General features: G+C 38.1%; 1 protein-coding gene across 1 annotated transcript in view; it reads right to left on the reverse strand.

The window, feature by feature from the left end:
* Window positions 1-13,810: 13,810 nt before the first annotated feature.
* Emcn (endomucin) overlaps window positions 13,811-20,195 on the reverse strand; it is an 82,887-nt gene continuing 76,502 nt past the window's right edge. Inside the window, exons 11-12 of the mRNA XM_028760482.1 lie at window positions 17,365-17,438; window positions 13,811-14,327 (exon numbers count right to left, since the gene is read on the reverse strand). Of these exons, the coding sequence (XP_028616315.1) occupies window positions 17,404-17,438 (35 nt within the window). The 3' untranslated portion in view covers window positions 13,811-14,327; window positions 17,365-17,403. The remainder of the gene's footprint in view (window positions 14,328-17,364; window positions 17,439-20,195) is intronic.

Consider the following 20,195-nt stretch of genomic DNA (forward strand, 5'->3'; position numbering starts at 1 on the left):
AGAAGAAGAAGAAGAAGAAGAAGAAGAAGAAGAAGAAGAAGAAGAAGAAGAAGAAGAAGAAGAAGAAGAGATGATGGTGATGATGGTGATGATGATGTGGTGGTGATTATGAGGCTGCTGTTGGTGGTGTTGGTGGTGGTAGTAATAATTATGGTGGTAATAGTGGTAGTGGTGATGACAGTGGTGGTAGTGGTGGTGATATAATATGGTGATGAGATGTAACTTAGCATTTGTGTGGATGTTATTTCAATAACTCTTCCCATCCCACACACAGTTCTTAAAACGTTGAGCTCTGAAAGCCGCCCACTCTTCTCTTCAAGTTGACTGCAGTTCTATGCTCCCTTCACCCTCTGAACCTACAGAGTGGGAAGCTTAGCGAGCAAAACCTCAGTCACTGTTCTTTTGAAGTAAAAAGTCCTATTGATACTCAGGATTGGATCATATCTGATAACAAGATGGAACTGAGGCTAAGTACATTCTCTTAACACTTCAAAGTGGACTTCGCTGTATTTCTCGAGCCACGTTTCTCAGATAATGGTGATGTTTATTAAATGTAACACAGGCAGACGATAGCGGTAGTGAGCACAGCAGATCGGTGGACTTCACTGCAGAGCCTCACTGAAGGCTCCTTCACATCCATCTCGTTACCTAAGACTTCGGAAGTGATTAAAGATACTGCAGTGGGAAGAGCATGGAGAAGACTCGTAGTTCTTGGTTTAAAACATCAGATTTATTTTAGCTTTGGTTCAAAGTTAAATGCAGCAGCCCTGCATGGTGCTGGTGTTTATAATATAAGCACACAGGACATTAGCCCGCTATACTGTGGCATGGATCAGCAAGAAAAGTTCAATAATATACTGCCAGCACAATAGGACAGCCTCATGTATGTACACATGTACACACACATGAGCATACATCATATGTAGAAAAACATAAACACCCCACTCTTCCACATGTATGTGCACATAAGCACATTCACATAGGCATGCACACATACACAAACATAGCTATACATACCCAACCCCACCCATATGCACACACACACAAACACCCCTTACCTCTCCCTGATAGATGCACACATCCACACATTTTAGCTGCTATTTTGTAAATGAAGAAATGAGTGTATAGCCACAAATGCATGACATTAGAGAAGGCAAATCAGACCTAACCTTAAATGTGGGTGAAATTTTGAGTCCTGAAGACATTGCAAATATTGTGTATTTCTCAAGCCATGTTTCTCAGATAATGGTGATGTTTATTAAATGTAACACACGCAGACGCTCAAATTGGAGAAATTAAGGTTTAACTTTTGTCAGTAAAATGAATAAAATTAAATAAAGGGAATTAATGTCTTCCTGAGTTGCTAATCTTTGCGCCTTCCTCATGACTGAAGCATACATCTAAGCATTAGTGGAATTGAGAATATCTGGTCACAGGCATGATTTAAGCTTTGACATATAAGGACACCTTTGTCAGAAACAGATTCTTTAGTTTCTTTATACTGAAGTCTTGAGAAATTTGAGGGGAGTAGCCAAAAGGACATTTGAGGAGCATTCTAATTTCATTTCTGTTACTATGATAGAATAGTCTGACAAAAAGCAACTTAAAGGAGGAAAGTGTTTATTTAGCTTACTGTTCATCATTTCAGGGTTGTCAAGACAAGAACTCAAAGCGCCTAGTCACACCACACCCAAATTCAAGAGCAAATAAGTACATTCTGATTACCTTCTTGATTGTTTCTTTCTTTACTGTTATATAATTCATGGCGCAGCCTAGAGAATACTGGCACCAACAGTGGGCTGCGACTTTCTATAGATCAAGACAATCTTCCACAAACATACTCATGGAATACATTGTTCTAGATAATTCTTTTATTAAGATTCTCCTCTTAGGTAATTCTAGATTGTGTCAAGTTGATACTTAAAACTAACCATAACTGGGAGAGAATATTATTATTTGTTGAGATCTATTGATACATTTTTTTTGCATTGTTCTTGACTAGAGCATTTGATCAGCTTATCTGAAGAATGTCAACACTGCAGAAAGTTCATTTATATTAATAAATGGTAATAGAAACAAATTATTTCCAAGTTTAGATAGATCTGTTTTAGTGGTAGAATAGAGGGATTTACTATCCTTGCCTTTTTAGGGAGAAATCTCAGGTTTGTAAAATTTTCTTGAATATAGACTTTCCTAGCCATTAGGAAAACCAGGAAAGGAAAATATTGGAATTTCATTTACTGCTAATATTTATAATTTATTTAATTATTTTAATAATATGAGGAAAGTATAATAGTTTCCATAGTTGACATTAGTAAAGAATAGAAGTTTACTTTTAAAAATCCAAAATAATGGTGTCAGTAGGGATGAGTTATTTCATTAGGGATGGGTTATTTCAGAGACCTCTCTTGATGGCTTTCTGATAACACACTTTCATCCATGACTATATATGGTCTTTTGGTGTGGTGTGTGTGTGTGTGTGTGTGTGTGTGTGTGCCTGCCTGCCTTCTAACTTCCCGTTCTTATAAAAATACTGGTATTATTGGATAGGTCTCATTCTAGAGACTTTATTACTTTTAACTATCTTAAAAAAAATCCTATCTCCAAACATGACCATATTCTTAGGTACTAAGAGTTAAGACTTTTCTCATGAGAGACAGCTTAACAGAAAGTTTTCTGCCCATAACAGAAAGCTATCAACTTAACCTCATTTTTTAGTATCTAAATTATTGTGAAGTCATTGATACCATCTACAGAAGCTTCCTCACCTTTTATAGTCAGTGGAAGCATGGACCACAGACATCCACATGGCTTCAGGTAGCATCACAGACCACAAATATCCACACGGGCTTCAGTGGTAACAGGCTACAGACATCCACATGGCCCCTGGCAGCAGGACCAAGGGTGTTAACATGGCCTTTAGTGGGAGCCCAGAATAGATAGCCACATGGTCTCTGGACTCAGCATAGACCACAGACAACACCATGGCCTTGGGTGACTCACAGTTGAGAATTAGAAACATAGAAGGTTTCTGTGACAGCCCTTCAAAAAGCAAAAGCCTAGACAGAAAGCTATTGAAAAGAACTCTTAAAAAATGTAATGAGGGTGCTGACATATAGCTCCTCACAGTTGATTTCTGGCAGGGATGGGGGTGGGGAAGGACTCAGTTTTCTTTCAGGGGCTGCCCACTGGGAGTTTGATCATGCTCCAGTTAGTATATAGGCAACATAAATTGGACTTGATATTTATTTTTCTTTTCTTCTTTCATTTTTTTTTGGGATGTCCCAAGAGTGGGGAGTAGACCAAGGATGACTGCAAAATGAATGTGATTGGGGTCCACTATGTGATATTCATAGATAACCAATGAAGATATGTTAAAGTCAACTTTCAAAAATAAGAATGTGTTTATTTTGAGTGTGCAGATTACCTTTTCTCAAAGGTATATAATAAGTATGTATATTCATATAGCCAACACCATCACCAAATTGTAGAGTATTATTACTCCCCCAGCTCCCCTGTGCCTTTCCTATTACTAACACTTCCCTCAATCCTGGTTCCAGGCAGCCATCAAATTATTTCTTTTTAGAATTTCGTGTGATGGAGTCCTGAAGCCTTCACACTACCGTGTCTGACTTCTTTTCTGCAGCTGGCTGCAGACTACCTTGAAGCACACGATGGGGGAGTTATATCAATGGCCTGTTCCGGTTTTCTTCCTGATAGTGTTTTATTGTGTGACTATACCCCACTCTTTGTTTATTGTTTATAGCTTTAGCAATGATGCAGCAAAGATACTAATGAACAGTTGACTATAGGGGTCTGTATAGCCAGCAAATACTTTGAGTTATCTTAGGTAAATTCATAACCAGAAACGCTGGATCATATGAGATAAACATGCTTATTTAAAAACAAAATAAAACAAGCCTGAGTTATCCAAGAGGCTTTTAAAACATTTCAAGCTATTGGCATGGCCTCCTTTGGATTCCCTCCACAGAGGCAGAAGATAAGTCTCTGTTGCTGAAGACAGCATGCATTTCAGAAGCAGGGTACAGAGGCCCCCCAGTGGGCTCCTGACTTGAATATGTACTCCCTGAAGACTATCATTCATGGTATAAGAAGGCACCATGCAAGCTTCCAAAGGAGGACAGCAAACAACAGCTACTATCCCTACGAAACCACAACAATGGCCAGCATGGTACCATAGCCAACTCAAAAAGTGCACCGGTAGCACACATATTTTGTCAGTCACCAGTTGGATTTAAATTAACTCAACAAGAGGGAAACCATGCTCACTACTCAGGTCTAGTACTCAGGTCTACACACATATGTGACTAAAAAGTGTCCTTCCTCATCCATTAGGCTTTACTCTGACCCCCTTGGCTCTTCTTCATCCCCCGTATTCCTGTCATCTTCATTCTTGTCGCATATATTTCACGCCTTACATTTTTTAAAGGTTCTTTCTCTCTTCCTTAAGATTTATTCTTTATCTCTGAGTTTTCCTTTCTATTTTCATGACCTATATACATATATACATATATCTATACACACATATTTATGTACACACATATGTATTTGCACACACATGTAGATTTAATGCTAGATTCTGTATTTAAGAGAAAAGATGCAGTGACTACCTTTCTGAGTCTGGATTATTTGATTAAATATAATTCTCTAGTTTTATTAATTCCCCCTCCCAAATATCACTAGTTTTTCCTTATGATTAACAAAATTATGTTGGGTATACATACCATATTTTGTTCATCCATTTATTCTTTGATAGATATCTTGGCTGGTTCTATATTTTTTTAAGATTTGTTTGTTTGTATGTATATGAATACACTGTTGTTGTCTTCAGACACACCAGAAGAGGGCATCAGATCCCATTACAGATGGTTGTGAGCCACCATGTGATTGCTAGGAATTGAACTCAGGACCTCTAGAAGATCAGTTAGTGCTCTTAACCACTGAGCCATCTCTCCAGTCCCCTGGTTCTGTTTCTTAAGCTTTAGCACAACAATGACAATAACAACTACCATTACCAAACCAAACCAAAGCAACTCAACATGAGTAAATGTCTCTGGGGTATGTTGACTTACCCAGAAGTCATAAGCTGTTTCATATGATTCATTTGAGAAACCACCACCACCATACCGATTTCTCTTCCCAGAAGTGGTGTATAAAGTTTCTCTCACTTCACTTCCCAATCAGCCCTTGTCGCCACTTGTTCCCTTGGTGATAGCCAGTTTTCTGGCACAGAGTACAGTCTCAAACCAGTTTCAATTTACATTTTCCTGTTAGCTGTGGATGGTGAAGACCCATTCAAATATTTGTGTTCATGTTTCTTTGAGAACTGTTTATTCAACTAATCAATGCATTTATTGTTTTGGATGACTTGGTGTTTTGGTGTTTAACTTTTGGAATTCTTTATGTTTTCTATGTATTAATCCCTTGTCTGATGTGTAGTTGTTAAGAGTTTTCTCTCAGTCTGTACATTCTCTTTCACTCTTTAATGGTTGTTCTTGCTGCTGCAGAAGTGTTTTTTGTTTTGTTTGTTTTATTAATTTCACACCACACTTTCTTCATTCTTAGGATTATGGTTGGTACTATTGGAGACCTTTTTAGAAAGCCTTTGTCATATCTTGGAGAGTTTGCATATATTTTTCTTAGTACTTTCAGTGTTTCAGGTCTTACATTAAACATTTAATTTAATTTCAAATGGATTTAGTACAGGGTGAGTGATATGGATTTAGTTTTATTTTTCTACATGTAGGTATCTCGTTTTACTGGCACAATTTATAGAAGTGCATCTCTTCTTTCCCCATGTATAATTTTGAAACCTTTATGAAAAATTAGGTGGTTGTTCATGTATGCTTATTTTGGGGCCCTCTATATTTTTGGCCTGGCCTACATGACAGTTTTTGTTTCACTATCATGCTGCTTTGCTAATATGGCTTTGTAGTATAGTTTGAGATCAGGCATTATGTTTTTAGCATTGGTCTTCTGGCTCAGCATGGTTTGGACTATTGGAGCTTATTTGGGCTATGCCATTGGAATTTTGATGAGAAGTGCCTTGACTCTAGAGAACACTTTCAAAAACATAGGCATTTTTCACAGTATTAACTCTGCCATTTTGTGAGCATTGGAGGCCTTTCTAACTCTTATTGTCTTCATTTTCCTTCTGTAGTGTCTTAAATTTTAGTTGTGGAAGTATTTAACTACTTTGTTTAAAGTGTCACTAGATGTCTTATATACATGAAGATATTGTGAATGGATATTTTTTTGTGACCTCATCTTCAGCAAGATTGTTACTGGCTATTGATTTTCATATGCTGATTTTATAATGTTATTTTGCTGAAAGTGCTTGTAAGATCTAAGAGCACTTTCATGAAGCATTTAGTTTTTTTTAAAATATATTATGTAATTTCCTATTTGTATCCATTGTAATTGGTTTATTTTGTCTTATTGCTCCAACTAAGATTTCAAGCATTATATCTGGGGAAATCAGGTCACAGGGGACAACCTTGCCTCAATCTTCATCATAAAGGAATTTCTTTTATTATAATAGTGATGATTACTTTTCTGTTATTAGTTTTCTGTTCAGGTATGTTCCTGCTATTCTTAGTTTCTGCAAGGATTTTATATGAAGTCATGTGGAACCTTGTCAAGGGGATGATCATGAAATTTATGTTTCTGATTCTATTTATGACTGATTTGTATATATTGAACAGACTTTACTTCTGAGAGTTGAAGACAGTTGGTCATAGTGAATGATCCCATTAACACATTCTTCAAATTCATTTGCAAGTATTTTGGTGTCTTTTTAATCAGTCTTAGTCTGTAGTTTTGTGTGTACGTGTGTGTGTGTGTGTGTGTGTGTGTGTGTGTGTGTGAGAGAGAGAGAGAGAGAGAGAGAGAGAGAGAGAGAGTCTGGTTTTGGAATCAGATCCGAATAACACTGGCTTCAGAGAATGAGTTTGATAGATCTCCTTCTTGTCCATTTTGCGGAAGAGTTTGAGGAGTATTGATGTTATCTCTTCTTTAAAAGTTTGGTAGACACAGAGAAAGTTTCACTCTCCATGTTTATTGCTGCTCTATTCAGCACAGCAGGGAAGTGCAACTAGACTAGATGTTTATCAAGAAAAGAAGGAACAGTGAAAATCTGGTACACATATAAAATGGAATATTACTGAGCTATAAAGAAAACTGAAATAAAATTAGTAAGAGAGTGTATAATACTGAAGTCACCCCATCTCAGAAAGAAAAATAATTCAGATTTGCCCCCTCAGATGTAGATCCCACCTTACAAGGTATACATGCATGTATATAACAGATATAAGAGTGGGTATATTATAAAATGTAGCGAGAATAAAAATAGTAAGAGAGTGCACTATTAGGTTATGAAGAAGAAGCAATGGCGATAAAAGCCACAGGACACATGAAAGAAGATATAAAGGTAATTGCTTTTCTAGTTTAAAGTCTGTCGTGGATTTCTTTTTTTCATTTTTGTGGTTGGTCACTGCATGACAATGTAACTGATAGTGCAGGCACATGATAGTGATGCTCCCTGGCTTCAGAACGGACGTTCTAACTGGATGAAAGTTCACTCAGCTGTACAAAATTTGGGTCTGGAAAAGTGGCTATCAGGATAGATTAACCTGACTGCATAGTGATTTCTTTTTTAAATCTTGCAAGTTATTTACGATAAAGTGATTTGAAAAATGATAGACTCCATCAGTGACTATGTATGGCCTGAGGTTTGCTTTATTAGGAGGTTTTTTTTTTTTAATTGCTGCCTCAGTCTCATTCCTTTTCATAGAGCTGTTTAAGTTGCTTATATATTTTGGATTTAATTTTAGTAGATAATACATATCAAACAATTTCTCCAGAATTATTTTGTAAGACTTTTTGATACCTCCCCCTCCTAACAACAGCGTTTGAAATAGAGATAAAAGTGAGCATACATTTTAGTTTTTGAATTTAAAGGTAAAATTTAGATTTTTAAACACTTATGTTAGAGTAGGTGTCTCATAAGTGAGCTTTTTTTCTTTTATGGTAATTCTTTTTTTGCTTGTTATCACAAAGTTGATCTATTAGTTTTTTTTTTCTTTTATTGGATATTTTCTTTATTTACATTTCAAATGTTATCCCCTTTCCCAATGTCCCCTCTGGAAACTCCCTATCCCATCCCTCTCCCCCCACTTCTATGAGAGTGTTCCCCCACCCACACCCATCTCCCTGCCCTGGCATTCCCCTACACTGGGGCATCGAGCCTTCACAGGACCAAGGGCCTCTCTTCCCATTGATGCCTGACAAGGCCATCCTCTGCTACATATGTGGCTGGAGCCATGGGTCCCTCCATGTATACTCTTTGGTTGGTGGTTTAGTCCCTGGGAACTCTCGGGTTGGGGGAAATCTGGTTGGTTGATATTGTTCTTCCTCCTATGCAGTTGCAAAGCCCTTCAGCTCCTTCAGTCCTTTCTCTAACTCCTCCATTGGGGTCCCCATGCTCATTTCAATAATTGGCTGCGAGCATCTGCCTCTGTATTTGTCAGGCTCTGGCAGAGCCTTTCAGGAGACAGCTATATCAGGCTCCTGTCAGCAAGCACTTCTTGGCATCCACAATAGTGTCTAGATTTGGTGACTGTATATGGGATTGATCCCTAGGTGGGGCAGTCTCTGGCTGGCCTTTCCTTCAGTCTCTGCTCTACACTTTGTCTCAGTATTTCCTCCCGAGAGAATTTTGTTCCCCCTTCTAAGAAGGACCGAAGCATCCACACTTTGGTCTTTCTTCTTCTTGAGCTTCATGTGGTCTGTGAATTGTATCTTGGATATTCTGAGCTTTTAAGCTAATATTGACTTATCAGTGAGTGCATACCATGTGTATTCTTTTGTGATTGGGTTACCTCACTCAGGATGATATTTTCTAGATTTTATGACAATTCTTATTAACTTGATTTGATAAAATATCATGAATGAGTGCTGATTTTTTTCTGATGCCCCTTTCTGTCTAGTGAGATAAAAGCACAGCATTTTCTTCTTTACTTTGTTAATTGTCTGAATTATAATGATTGATTTTCAAAGAGTAGACACTTGGATCTTTGGGATTAATCTCACTGCCAGAAGTTTTTAAAATGTGCTGGATTTGATTTACTAATACTTAGTTAATATCTTTTCCATTTCCATTCATGAGAATTATTTATTCGTTCCTTTTCACTTTTTCCCTTTTCAACCATCTTTGCCTCAGCTGTTACTAAGTCAACACGATCTCATCAGTTTAATCGTGAGGTGCTCATCTTTTATTATTTTTCTATTTGATTGTGAATCTACTTTATCGACTGATTTTAATAATAATCAGTTCATTTATTTCATTGGGAGCATGTACATATCTATCTATCATCTATGTATTTAAATTTAGGCATGATAATATCTGAAATTTATGTTGTGTTTTTTTATGTTGCATTTTGTTGTCTTGATTTCAGGAAGTATTCTAAATATTCAGCAGATTGGCTTAAGTCTTACAAGCTGTGCTTGTAAACTATGTCAGAGCTCATCCAGAGACATCCTCACTCTGCAGTATTCCAACACCTCTACTAAGGTGTGAATATCTGGGTTCATTAATCAAGGTGACCCAGAAGGGTTTTCAGGCACTATTTGTCTCCATGGTTTCTGGGCTGCATCTGAGGCAAAGAGCACACAGTCCACAGCTCCCACCTCCTTGGTAGTACTCCTGGTCTCTCAATTGTACTCTGCTTTGAGAAGTTCTTATACTATTATTAACAGATACAGTTTCCTGCGTGTAAGGTTTTTTTTAAGGCTTTTCTCTGTGTGAGTTCTTATCTGATTCTGCGTTCCACCAATCCCAGACACTTCAGCTCCCTTCCTCTCATATATTTCTCTCAACTCCAAATGAAGAGCACACTTTGGTTAAGGATTCTTCTGTATGCTACTGGTTCAGACTGAGCTACTGTGAGTGCTCCTTAAAGGTTTCTCCTGCACTTGCATGCATTCTAGGTCAGTGCCACCTGTAGTGTGCTGTCAGAGATGATTGTTTAGGTTTTTAAGTGTTAGTGGTGGAATGCTCTATTTTTTCCCCATTTTTAAAAACAGGGACTGGGAGCATCACCGTCTCATTGCTTTGTGTGAGTCGGAAAACCGAGGCCTGTAACCACAAAATAGAGAAGTAACCACGAAATAGAGAAGTGAAGGGCAGCATGGTGGTCATGGGCTGGAAGACACAATCTTCAGTGTAGCTATTAAACTAGATATGTTGACTTGTACATCTTTAGAAGATGCTTCTAATATAATATCAGCTCTGGTGTTTTTAGCACAGTGCAAGCTTGGCTCACGGCACTGGACAGAGTGATAACTCTCAATGATTTTTATTATTGCTTTAGTAGAATTTTATTTTATTTAAAAACAAATCCCGATTTAAAACATCTATGGCCTCTTTTTCATTTCTAAATGTTAAACATGTCCTTGGCAACTTTCATATTATTATTGGTGACATCTATTTTGGTAGAATTTATTTATTTCATGTCTTGGAATATACTATTGAATACTTTACCATGGCCTATTAAATACTTTTTTCTTTAGAAATTTATATCCCAGAAGATAAATTAGTATGTCCAAGCCCACAGGACCCCAAAGTGCACTCTTTGAATGGGATAAGAATTGTTTTTTTTTCCAGGGAAAACTTTTCTTTCACTTCTCTTTCGTGCTCTCTTCTCTTTCCAAATCCTTTCTTCCTCACCCATTTTCTTTCTTTTCTTCCTCCTCTTCCTCTTCTCATCTTCTTCCTCTTTCCCAGGATTTCACTCTGTAGCCTAGACTGTCCAAAGACTCAGCAAGTAGCCCTTGCTAGCCTAGGACCTTCTGTGATCCTGCCTCCATGCCCCAAGTGCTATGATCACAGACTAGAGCCACCACATTTTGCTCCTGAGGATGTTTTAAGGGACAATTTTGTGGATGCTCCATCCCAGATTCTTCATTCAGCATACATGTCAGAAGTTTAACTTGTCCTATGGGAGAATACCTTCTATATTCCTGATACACTTTGTATTGTGAATATTCCACAATCATCCATGTATTACAGGTTTGGTTTCCATATGTGCTGCTTTGGGAGATGGTAGGTTTTTTAAGAGATAGGGCCTAATGGGTACTGAGGCCACTGGGGTTGTGTCCTAGAAGGTGATGGGGTTTGTTCTCTTTTATGCCCTGAGCTTGAGAATGGTGATATCATTCCATCATGCTTTTCTATTGTGACATGGTATATTGTTACAGGCAAATGGTATCAAATGGCCATGAGTTCGATTCCCTTGAACTGTCAACTTTTCTCTTTAGAGGTTGGGTCACCTTAGGTATTGGTTGTAGTGATGAAAAGATAACATTATCACTGATTGAGACCATAGCAGACCCTTGAAATAATACAGATAATTGTTTTTACAATCTCCTATGGTATCCTAGGAGGAAAGGTATCTATGGATACTCAGGTTTCTTGTATAAAATGATGACATATTTACATATAAACAATACAGATTCCGCATGTACTTTAAATTATTCTCAGATTATAAAGCTAAAATAACTCAATGTAACATAATTATAACAACAGATGCCACACTGTGTATTTACAGAACAAAGACAACACAAACTAGGCTGTAAATGCTTAGTGTAGACACAAGTCTTTTCCTATTCTTTCTCATCTGAGATTCATAGAGAATGGGAACTGGTGATACAGAAAACTGTATGGCCACTCAAAATGCAACTGTGTATGTGTGTATATACACATATGTCTTCAGTGTTTAATCATAGCCTGGGACATCAGTATTTCAAGTCCTGGCCTTACTGACATGCACAGTTATGTCACAATATTTAAAATATATTTTGTTTTTATTTTATTGAACCATGATCTATCTATCTATCTATCTATCTATCTATCTATCTATCTATCTATCTATCTATCTATCTATCCTATCATCAAACTGCCAAACTGCATTTACTTATTTTTGGTATCAAACTTAGGATTTCATGCATACTAGGCTATTGAACTATATCCAGAGCTCATCACCTATAAAATCTCAGTGACAGGTAGAAAGGAGAGAGAAAAGCCAGAAGAGCATTAACACGTCCATCACTGAAGGTTAGATGATGCCATAAGCTGATCCTCATGGACTTAAATATAGATGATAGGAAAGTAAGAGATGTGTCAGCCATATCTAATGCAATATTTCAGCTCAATAAGGGGACGTTTAGAAGTTGTGCCTTATGAGCAGTGACAGCTTGTGTGTCAGCCAGTGACACCCACTTGTCTCAGGTGAAGGCACCAAGTAATTAGCTCTTGCTGATTTTTGGATTTTTGATAGACTTCTACTCATGTTATCATGTAGCACAAACACATGGAAGACCTTGATTTTTATCTAAATGACATCTGAACAGTACATTATTATTATTAAAACTTCTTAATAATGTCAGGTATGGAAAGAAATCATCTAATAAACCATCAGAAAACTTTCAGTAATGGTATTATTGGCTTGAAACAAAATACTTTATCTTTTCCAACATTTAAGTTGTTTTAAGTACAAAGTTGAGATTTCTTTGAAGTTGATGCCACCAAATTACCTGAGTATGGCCAGAAATTCTCTGTTATCAGTTTGACCCTCAATACCTAGCTGACACTATGGTTGTTGGCTTAGAGAAGTTCCCTTATTACCAGCTCTTACTCTGGAATGATCAAATCAGTACGGATGATGTTTATGAAAGTTAGAGAAAAGTCATTTTACCTGAAGTAGGAGTTTGTTTCTTTACAATACAAAAACTATTTTAAAAGGTTTTTTCTGAGGTGGTCATTGGAACAATCTAGAATAATGACAAATATCCTCTAATGGGGATGCTACAAACGCTCTCTCTCACTTTTAACCTAAGAAATAGTCTTAAGAAGAAAACGTATGTGGTGTAGATTCTTCTTTTCTGTTTTTTCCTCCTATTTTGCTATCCCTCTTGCAGAAAAATAAAGAGAAATCCATGAGAACTGTATATGTGCTTGCTTGATACCTTTGATAAGATGCAGCTCAAATATTAGGAAGATAAAAATCAAAATGATTACATGACCCTTAAGCTGAAAGATTTCATTACATCACAGTAAAAGAAATCAACATGATTCTATGACATGTCTGTCCATCTTCGCCTTCCCTCAGATCAGTAAGACAGCTTTTATTGGGTTCAGCTACAGAAATCATCGATGTTAAAAAGAGCTACCATGTGAAGCTTGTTAATTCTTGAAATTTCCCCCAGAGCTCCCGCCATCTTGACATTTTGGCCTCACGTGTCAAGAAAGTGGTCATGGTTGATCAAGATTTCAGCAGCAGAATCAATTCTTGATGGGGGCAGTGCTATATTTTTATGAATTTTCTGGGAAGGCGACTCATTAGAAAATAATATCTCAAGTATTGATGAGCTGTTGAATTTCTAGAGACTGGAGTTTTAGTAATTATGGATCTTCCCGTGTCTTATATTTTTAAAAATAAGTAAATAAAACTAACCACAGAGATAGTAGCAGTGAAATGGTTCAATCAAAGGAATCTAACCCTGATATCACAATCACCCAGGCATTCTTGCCAGATGGTGTGAATTACAAGTGAGAGAAACCAAAGAAATGGTGATGATTCCTTTCCCACTATTACTGGCTTATACTTTAGTCCTTTGGTCCTTTGGTGCTTTTTACAGATGTTTTTTGCATATTCTGATGAGTCCTCATATTCCAACTCAGAGCTAGCCACAATTATGGAGCTACAATGCCAGTGCCACACCAGTCGTGATGTAATGTTGAACATGCTGAGTACAGCCATTATTTATTAAAAGTAACACTTGAAAACATGAATAACATACCTGTCTCTACAGAGAAACATGGTATGATTTCTACTTAACATTTATTAACACACTTGCAAAATTCTCCATGCATTAACACAGTGGGAAACAATAAATACTGACACTGGCTAACACAAGAACACAAAGAAAACAAGCAAGTCTCCATGGATCGGGGCTATAAAACCTGGAAGATCTAAACTCAGCTAGGGCCTGTCTTCCAGCAGTCCACCTGCCTGGGCTGGAGATCACAGTTCCTCCTAGAAAAGTCCCTGAATACTGGAGTCATTCAGTTTTCTACATCTCACACAGGAGCTAGCCAGAGCTCTTTACGATTCTGTCAGGTGATGGTATGCCATTCCTTTGCTGGGACAGGTAACTGTTGTGGACTGGTGAGGAGACTGGAGATTGTCTTGGTTCCTCAGGACTTTTTCTTCTTTCCACCCTTGGAGTTTAGAAGCTGAAGATGATGCCTGTGAATGACAAAAACAACAAAAGCTCAGATCTAAGGAAGGGAAGAACCCGGAGGTAGTGTGGAGGACTAGGTCTTGGCAAGACATGCTGGGGACTTCCTTTAATTGTCATACACAGTAGTCACATGAATGGCATACACACTTCAGAGCCAGACTCTGAGTGGAGAAAGAGATCTTCCCCAAACTGGCCCTCACTCCACAGTCCTGATCTTTGATGCTATGTTTGTGATTCACTCAAGCCCACAGGCTGGAAATATGGCTGGCAGCCGCAGCATGGTTTCTACCCTTTCCCAACCCACGTCCAACCTATCAGCACATCATGATTTTGTTTTAAACATTAGTGGGTGCTGAACCCTGAGCACAGGACCTGGTACATCTCCCAGTATGACACCAAATCTGCAGTATAAGGGCTTTATTTTCTAGTGTCTTATTGACCTTCCTATTGTTATAAATGTAGCATGTGATAGGATGGATTTGAACTGATGAGATGGGATCTTTCTGTAATTGGTTTCTTATTTCTTATGTAAGATTTTATTCTCCCAGTTGAAGTCAAGGGTCAAAAGTTTTGGAATTCCTGTCTGCCCTGCCAATTCACATTAAAAATAATTGCCTGCAAGAAATGCAGATAATCAATAGCTCAAATAGAAAGCATTAAATATATCTAGAATGTTCATTTGAGGTGAAAAGTGTCAACGTAAGTGGTTGTCTGCACACTGCTGCTGCACCCAGATTCAGAAAGTTCTTGGCTCCTTCCCTTAATTCTGATAAACTCACCCCAATTCATTATGAGTCTCTCTGTACTGATGTCTGATTTCTAGTTGACAGCCTGGGAATCACTCACTGGTTATTAAATTCTAAGTACAGTCACAGAAATATGTATGTTGGAGAGAAAGTAACACAAATAGATAGTGCAATTGGCAGATGCCACACTGGCATCTTCCCACTCCTTTCTGATCTTTACTTTTCAGAAGATGGTTATACAATTTCAGACTTATTCAGAAGTGCAACAGGAGTTCTGCTAGCTTTGCGAATCAAAAGACAAGAAATCCTATCCCATGGAATGAAGATATTATTTGTGTGTGTGATATGTATATATTATGTATGGTGTGGCTCTATATCTTTAGACATGTTTTCACGTACACAGGCACATGTGGAGGGCAGAAATTGACGGTGTATGCCTCAATCATTCTTACTATATTGAGGGAGGGCTTCTCAATTGAACTCAACTTACCAGTTTAGCTAGGAAGGCTAGTTAGCTTTCTTGCTTCGGGAACAGCCTGTTTTCACCTCAGAGCTAGGATGACAAGGGTTCTGCCACACTCATCACACATTTACATGGGTTCTTGGATACACAGTGCATAAAGGAATTTTAATCCAGCAACATGACTACTTTGATCACATCCAAAGACTTTCTAGGTCTGTGTGATCCAGCTGGAATGCAGACAAGTCCTTAATACACAACTTTTTCTTCTCTTCCTTTTTCAACCCCCCCCCCCGAACTGAATAGAAGGAAGTTCATTTTTATCCAGGCTGAACAATTGGCTTCCACATCTTGAGTACTCTGTAAGTAAGAAAATATCTCCTTACCAGGCCTTGGGTTAAAAGAAAGCTACAGTTAGCTTTCAAGGAAACTTCCTTTACATGAATTGATTCTCATGTATTCATCATGTATTACCACTCTCAGTTTCTCCAACTGGGCTCCCAAAAGTGACTATCAAAAATAAAGGAAGGATACAGCCCTAGATTCCTCTCTTTGCAATACACACCTAGTAACACACTAGATGCAGGTGAGGTTATGATGATAACGTTATCTGAATATAGATGGCATCTCTGGTGCTGTCTGCTGTTCCCGATGAAGGAAGCATGGGCGTTATCATGTATTCAGCAGACAACTGAGTGTCAGTTAGACGACCAGACTAACAGCTTAGCAGTAGATACAAGCAGTGCACTGAACAGGGGCACTCATTACCCTGGACATGTTACTCATGTGATGACCAGGTTGGTCAGGCCAGTACTGGACATGTAAGTACTTATTGGTTCATTTGATTTTTATTGTTTATTATGAAGGATACGTTTCTCTGTTTGTTCTATAAAATAACAAGTACTGTAACAGCATTTAGTCATTGCTTCCTGTAAGAACCAAATCAAGATCAGAAGGTCTCCTAATAAGCTTCTAGGAAAGCCTAAGGCAGTTTCACATGAAGCAATTCCAGAGCAGCCTTGACAGGAAATAAGAAAGATACCCACATTGCACTGGCGTCTGGTCCAGAAAAGGAACATGTGGTTCCAAACATAGGATGTAAATGCTTCTGAGGTTTTCCTTTTTTTTTTGGAATAATATGGCAGCATGAATTTTTCCATTTCTATCTAGTCTCCCTGAGTTACTAGAAGGGCTGTGTTCCTCATCTGGTCATGTAGCAAAAACAAGTCTTTGTGATTAGTGGGGAATTAAGAAACCTTAACTGAAATTGCATTTTTGGTCTTTCTGTTCAAATGGCTTTGTACACATATCTATGGTTCCTAGATTCAGAGAGAAAGTGCCTTCTAATTAGATCCCTACAGATGGGTGGGTCTTCTCTGGAGCTCAACCACAAGCTGTGAGTCAGCGTATGGTGGAGAGATTCAACTTTCACCTCATACATCTTCTGTACGGTGTCCCTTCCTACAATACACTACAGGTCAGTCAGCACTGTCCTCATGTCCTGCAAGTTGTCATTACATTGTAGAACCTTGCTTAACCCAGGTGGAGGAGGTCTGTATTCACAGGAAGCATCATCCAAAGGAAGGGAGAGTAAACTGTGTCATTCCTTATGCCAGTGGGGAGGGTCGCTGGAAGAATATTCTATAATCAAGACAGTAGTGGTCTCTCTGGTAGCTTTTCTTATCATTTTTTTTTAGATGAATAGCCAATGATGTTCTCCTTGACACCAATCATTAAGTGTTCAGGGTTTAAATGTCTATGAGATAATCTGAGGTCTAGGCAGCTAAGAAACCAGATATTAATGAGAATCTCTGGGAATGGAATTAGGAAACTTACATATTTATTGCCCAGGCGTAGGGAGGATCCATCACAACGTCAGTTCTTGGTTTTCCCCTGTGCAGAGTGCTCGCCTAAGAACAGAGGATAAGTTTGATCTATGTGCTCAGAGAGATGAAATATGAAACTAAAGTTTCCTGGGCTTTCTTTTTCTTTTTTTCAAGAGAAGTTCAATTTTTCTTCAAGATTGTCATTAAAGCCACAGTTTGCCTCTTGGTATTGCCTGGAAATTATTTAGTAAGATTTATGAGTTTTCTTTGGCTGTCATCTCTTTTCACCCTAAAGGAGGCTTGCTTGCTAACTCCCTGGGGGGTAACAAGGGGACACAACAGCAGAGGAGCCAGGTGGTTCATTAGTGACTCTCTTGTTACACAAGGTGCCTTTCCCTAGGCAAACCCACAGTGTATATTTATAGCGCCATTTTATCAAAGGTATTCTTAGGTCCTTCTGTTTAAATTATTCAATGGAAACTTTGGGGAAACAATTTATAAGCCAATAGGAACACTTTAGTGACATTGAGGGAAGCATATAGGTGATACCCTTCAAAATTTGAGCCATATTCTGCTATTGAGTATGAAGGTAAAAGGATGAACTTGGGTAGTGGGAAGATGAGAGTCCCAGAGTAGTTTTTACATGGTGCTAAATTCACAATGGGCGTGTTTCTTCTGACCTGCATCCTTCAGGGAGTAGCCAATCTTAGTGCCCATCACTATCTCTTGGAGCCTTATGGGAGCAAGTCCCCAGTTCTTAGGATCCATGCCATCATTTCACTCTAGCTTTTATCTGCCAGTGGTTAACACAGCTGTCTTCTGGTGACAAAGTATATGTCACTAGCTACTTTCACAGGTGTGCTAGTCATACATGGTGTCAGAGAACTACAAGACAGACTCAGGTCTCTTCCCAATTGTGTTCCTTAGGTCCTGTGCTGCAAAAGTTGCTGAGCATAGAGTGACAGCCCTTGCAGCCCCAACCACACTACAGCCTTCTCCTCGGACTTCTTTAGCTTGCCAAAGGCACCTCACTTACCTGGAGCCCATGATACCTGATAGATATTATATAAAGGGCATCACACAAGAATTCATTTCACTCCTTAATATTTAACCTTACATTCTGTTCAACAACATCATGATTTGGGCGACAGTTATTTTAGTAATGACATCTGTATGTAGTGATTTGAATGAGAAACGCCCCCCAGGTTCATATATTTAAACGCCTGGTCTTCACTTGGTGGCACTGTTTTAGGAGGTCATGAAAGTGGAGCCTTGCTGGGAGTAGGCTTCGAGGGTTCATAGCCTTGCCATATTTTCTGTTCTCTATCTTTGTCCTCAGTCTGTGCATGAAAATGTGGTTCACTTCCTGCTCCTGCTGCCATACAATGCCTTGTCCACCCCAAGACTCTCTCCCTCTGGAACTATAAGCTAAAAGAAACCTTTTCTTCCTTTGGTCATGTTATTTTATCACAGCAATGGAAAATAGCTAATACACTGTGACAAAAAAAACCAAACCGAACCAAACCAAACCAAACCAAACCAAACCAAACCAATCTGAAACAAAAACACAGAGCACATTCTTGTACCTAGCGCAGAAGGAGTAGCTGGCAATAAGATAGCAAAGGCCAAGAGTGGCTGCATCAAGCCTGTGCTTCATATGTAATTTAAAATCCATTTTATATTATCTTTTTTCCTATTTCATAGTATACATAATGTGATCAAATACTTTCTTCAATTTTCTTATACCGTTCTTTGTATGCGAAAAGGGAAGCAAAATGTATAGTTTCTGAGTTATAGTTTGAGAGTCCCATTCAGCCAGTTGTGTTGGACATATATTCTGCACTTAGACACAGTGGTATTTAACTTGGCTAGATTTTTTACAGAAGCCAAGCACATTCTTCTGAGCTGCACATGATTTCTCTTATTCAAAGACAAGCTCCACCTTTAAATAGGTATGAACTACATTTTCAGCGGCAGACTGCTTAGTAAAGATCATAGAGAAAGGAAGCAAGGTGTGTGGGTGATGAGCACAGTGATTCAGCCAGAACAAAAGGATTCAAGGAAAGGAAACTGTTGACACTGAGAAAAAAAATAAAAACATTTACCCAGGATCCCTAAAGCATCTAGAAACTGAAATAATTTAGCATGCACTGTATAAGGCTGTAGAGTTTTTTTCTTTTTTTCTTTTTTGTTTTTTGCTTTGTTTTTGTTTTCTTGGAAACATTTACTTATTGACTTCTATTACAACATAATGAATTTTGAAATTAAAGTCCTGAAATTTCATAGTGAAACAATAACCATATCCCCCAAACATTTATGGCTGCTGTGACTTGGATTTCATTGTTCTCCCACTTAAGCATGTTAAGTACCAGTGTATGCCTTAGACCTTGAAGTAAATATTGCAAGCTGCAGTAATCTTTGATTATGGTTTGTGAGTCGTCTGAGGTCTCCTTGATCAGATGAGTTTTTAATTTAAATATTTTGAGAAGATCAAACCGGTGATGGTAGAAAAAATTGAGCTATTCAATCATTTCAGGTTCTATTCTATATTTTAGAATATTTTAGGAAAGATTTCAACATCGGTTCTGAGACAAATTGGCAAAATAATTTCCAAAATGAAATTCTTATAAGTGGTGAGAATGGTTTTATAAAGATGAAACATTTGAATTAGTTTGAAAGGCAATGAGAAGCCATTTGATTGAGAACACTGAAGAAGCCACCACGTGCTGATAGCAATAGGCTTTAATCAAAATTCAGGCCATTTAGGGGTCATTATACTTAGCTTAATTATAGACTATTAAAATCTATTCAGAATCATCAGTTTCTATCTGATCCAGGGGT

The sequence above is a fragment of the Grammomys surdaster genome, unplaced genomic scaffold (genome assembly GCF_004785775.1).
Source record: "Grammomys surdaster isolate TR1022 unplaced genomic scaffold, NIH_TR_1.0 126531, whole genome shotgun sequence".
NCBI classification, from domain to species: Eukaryota; Metazoa; Chordata; class Mammalia; order Rodentia; family Muridae; genus Grammomys; species Grammomys surdaster.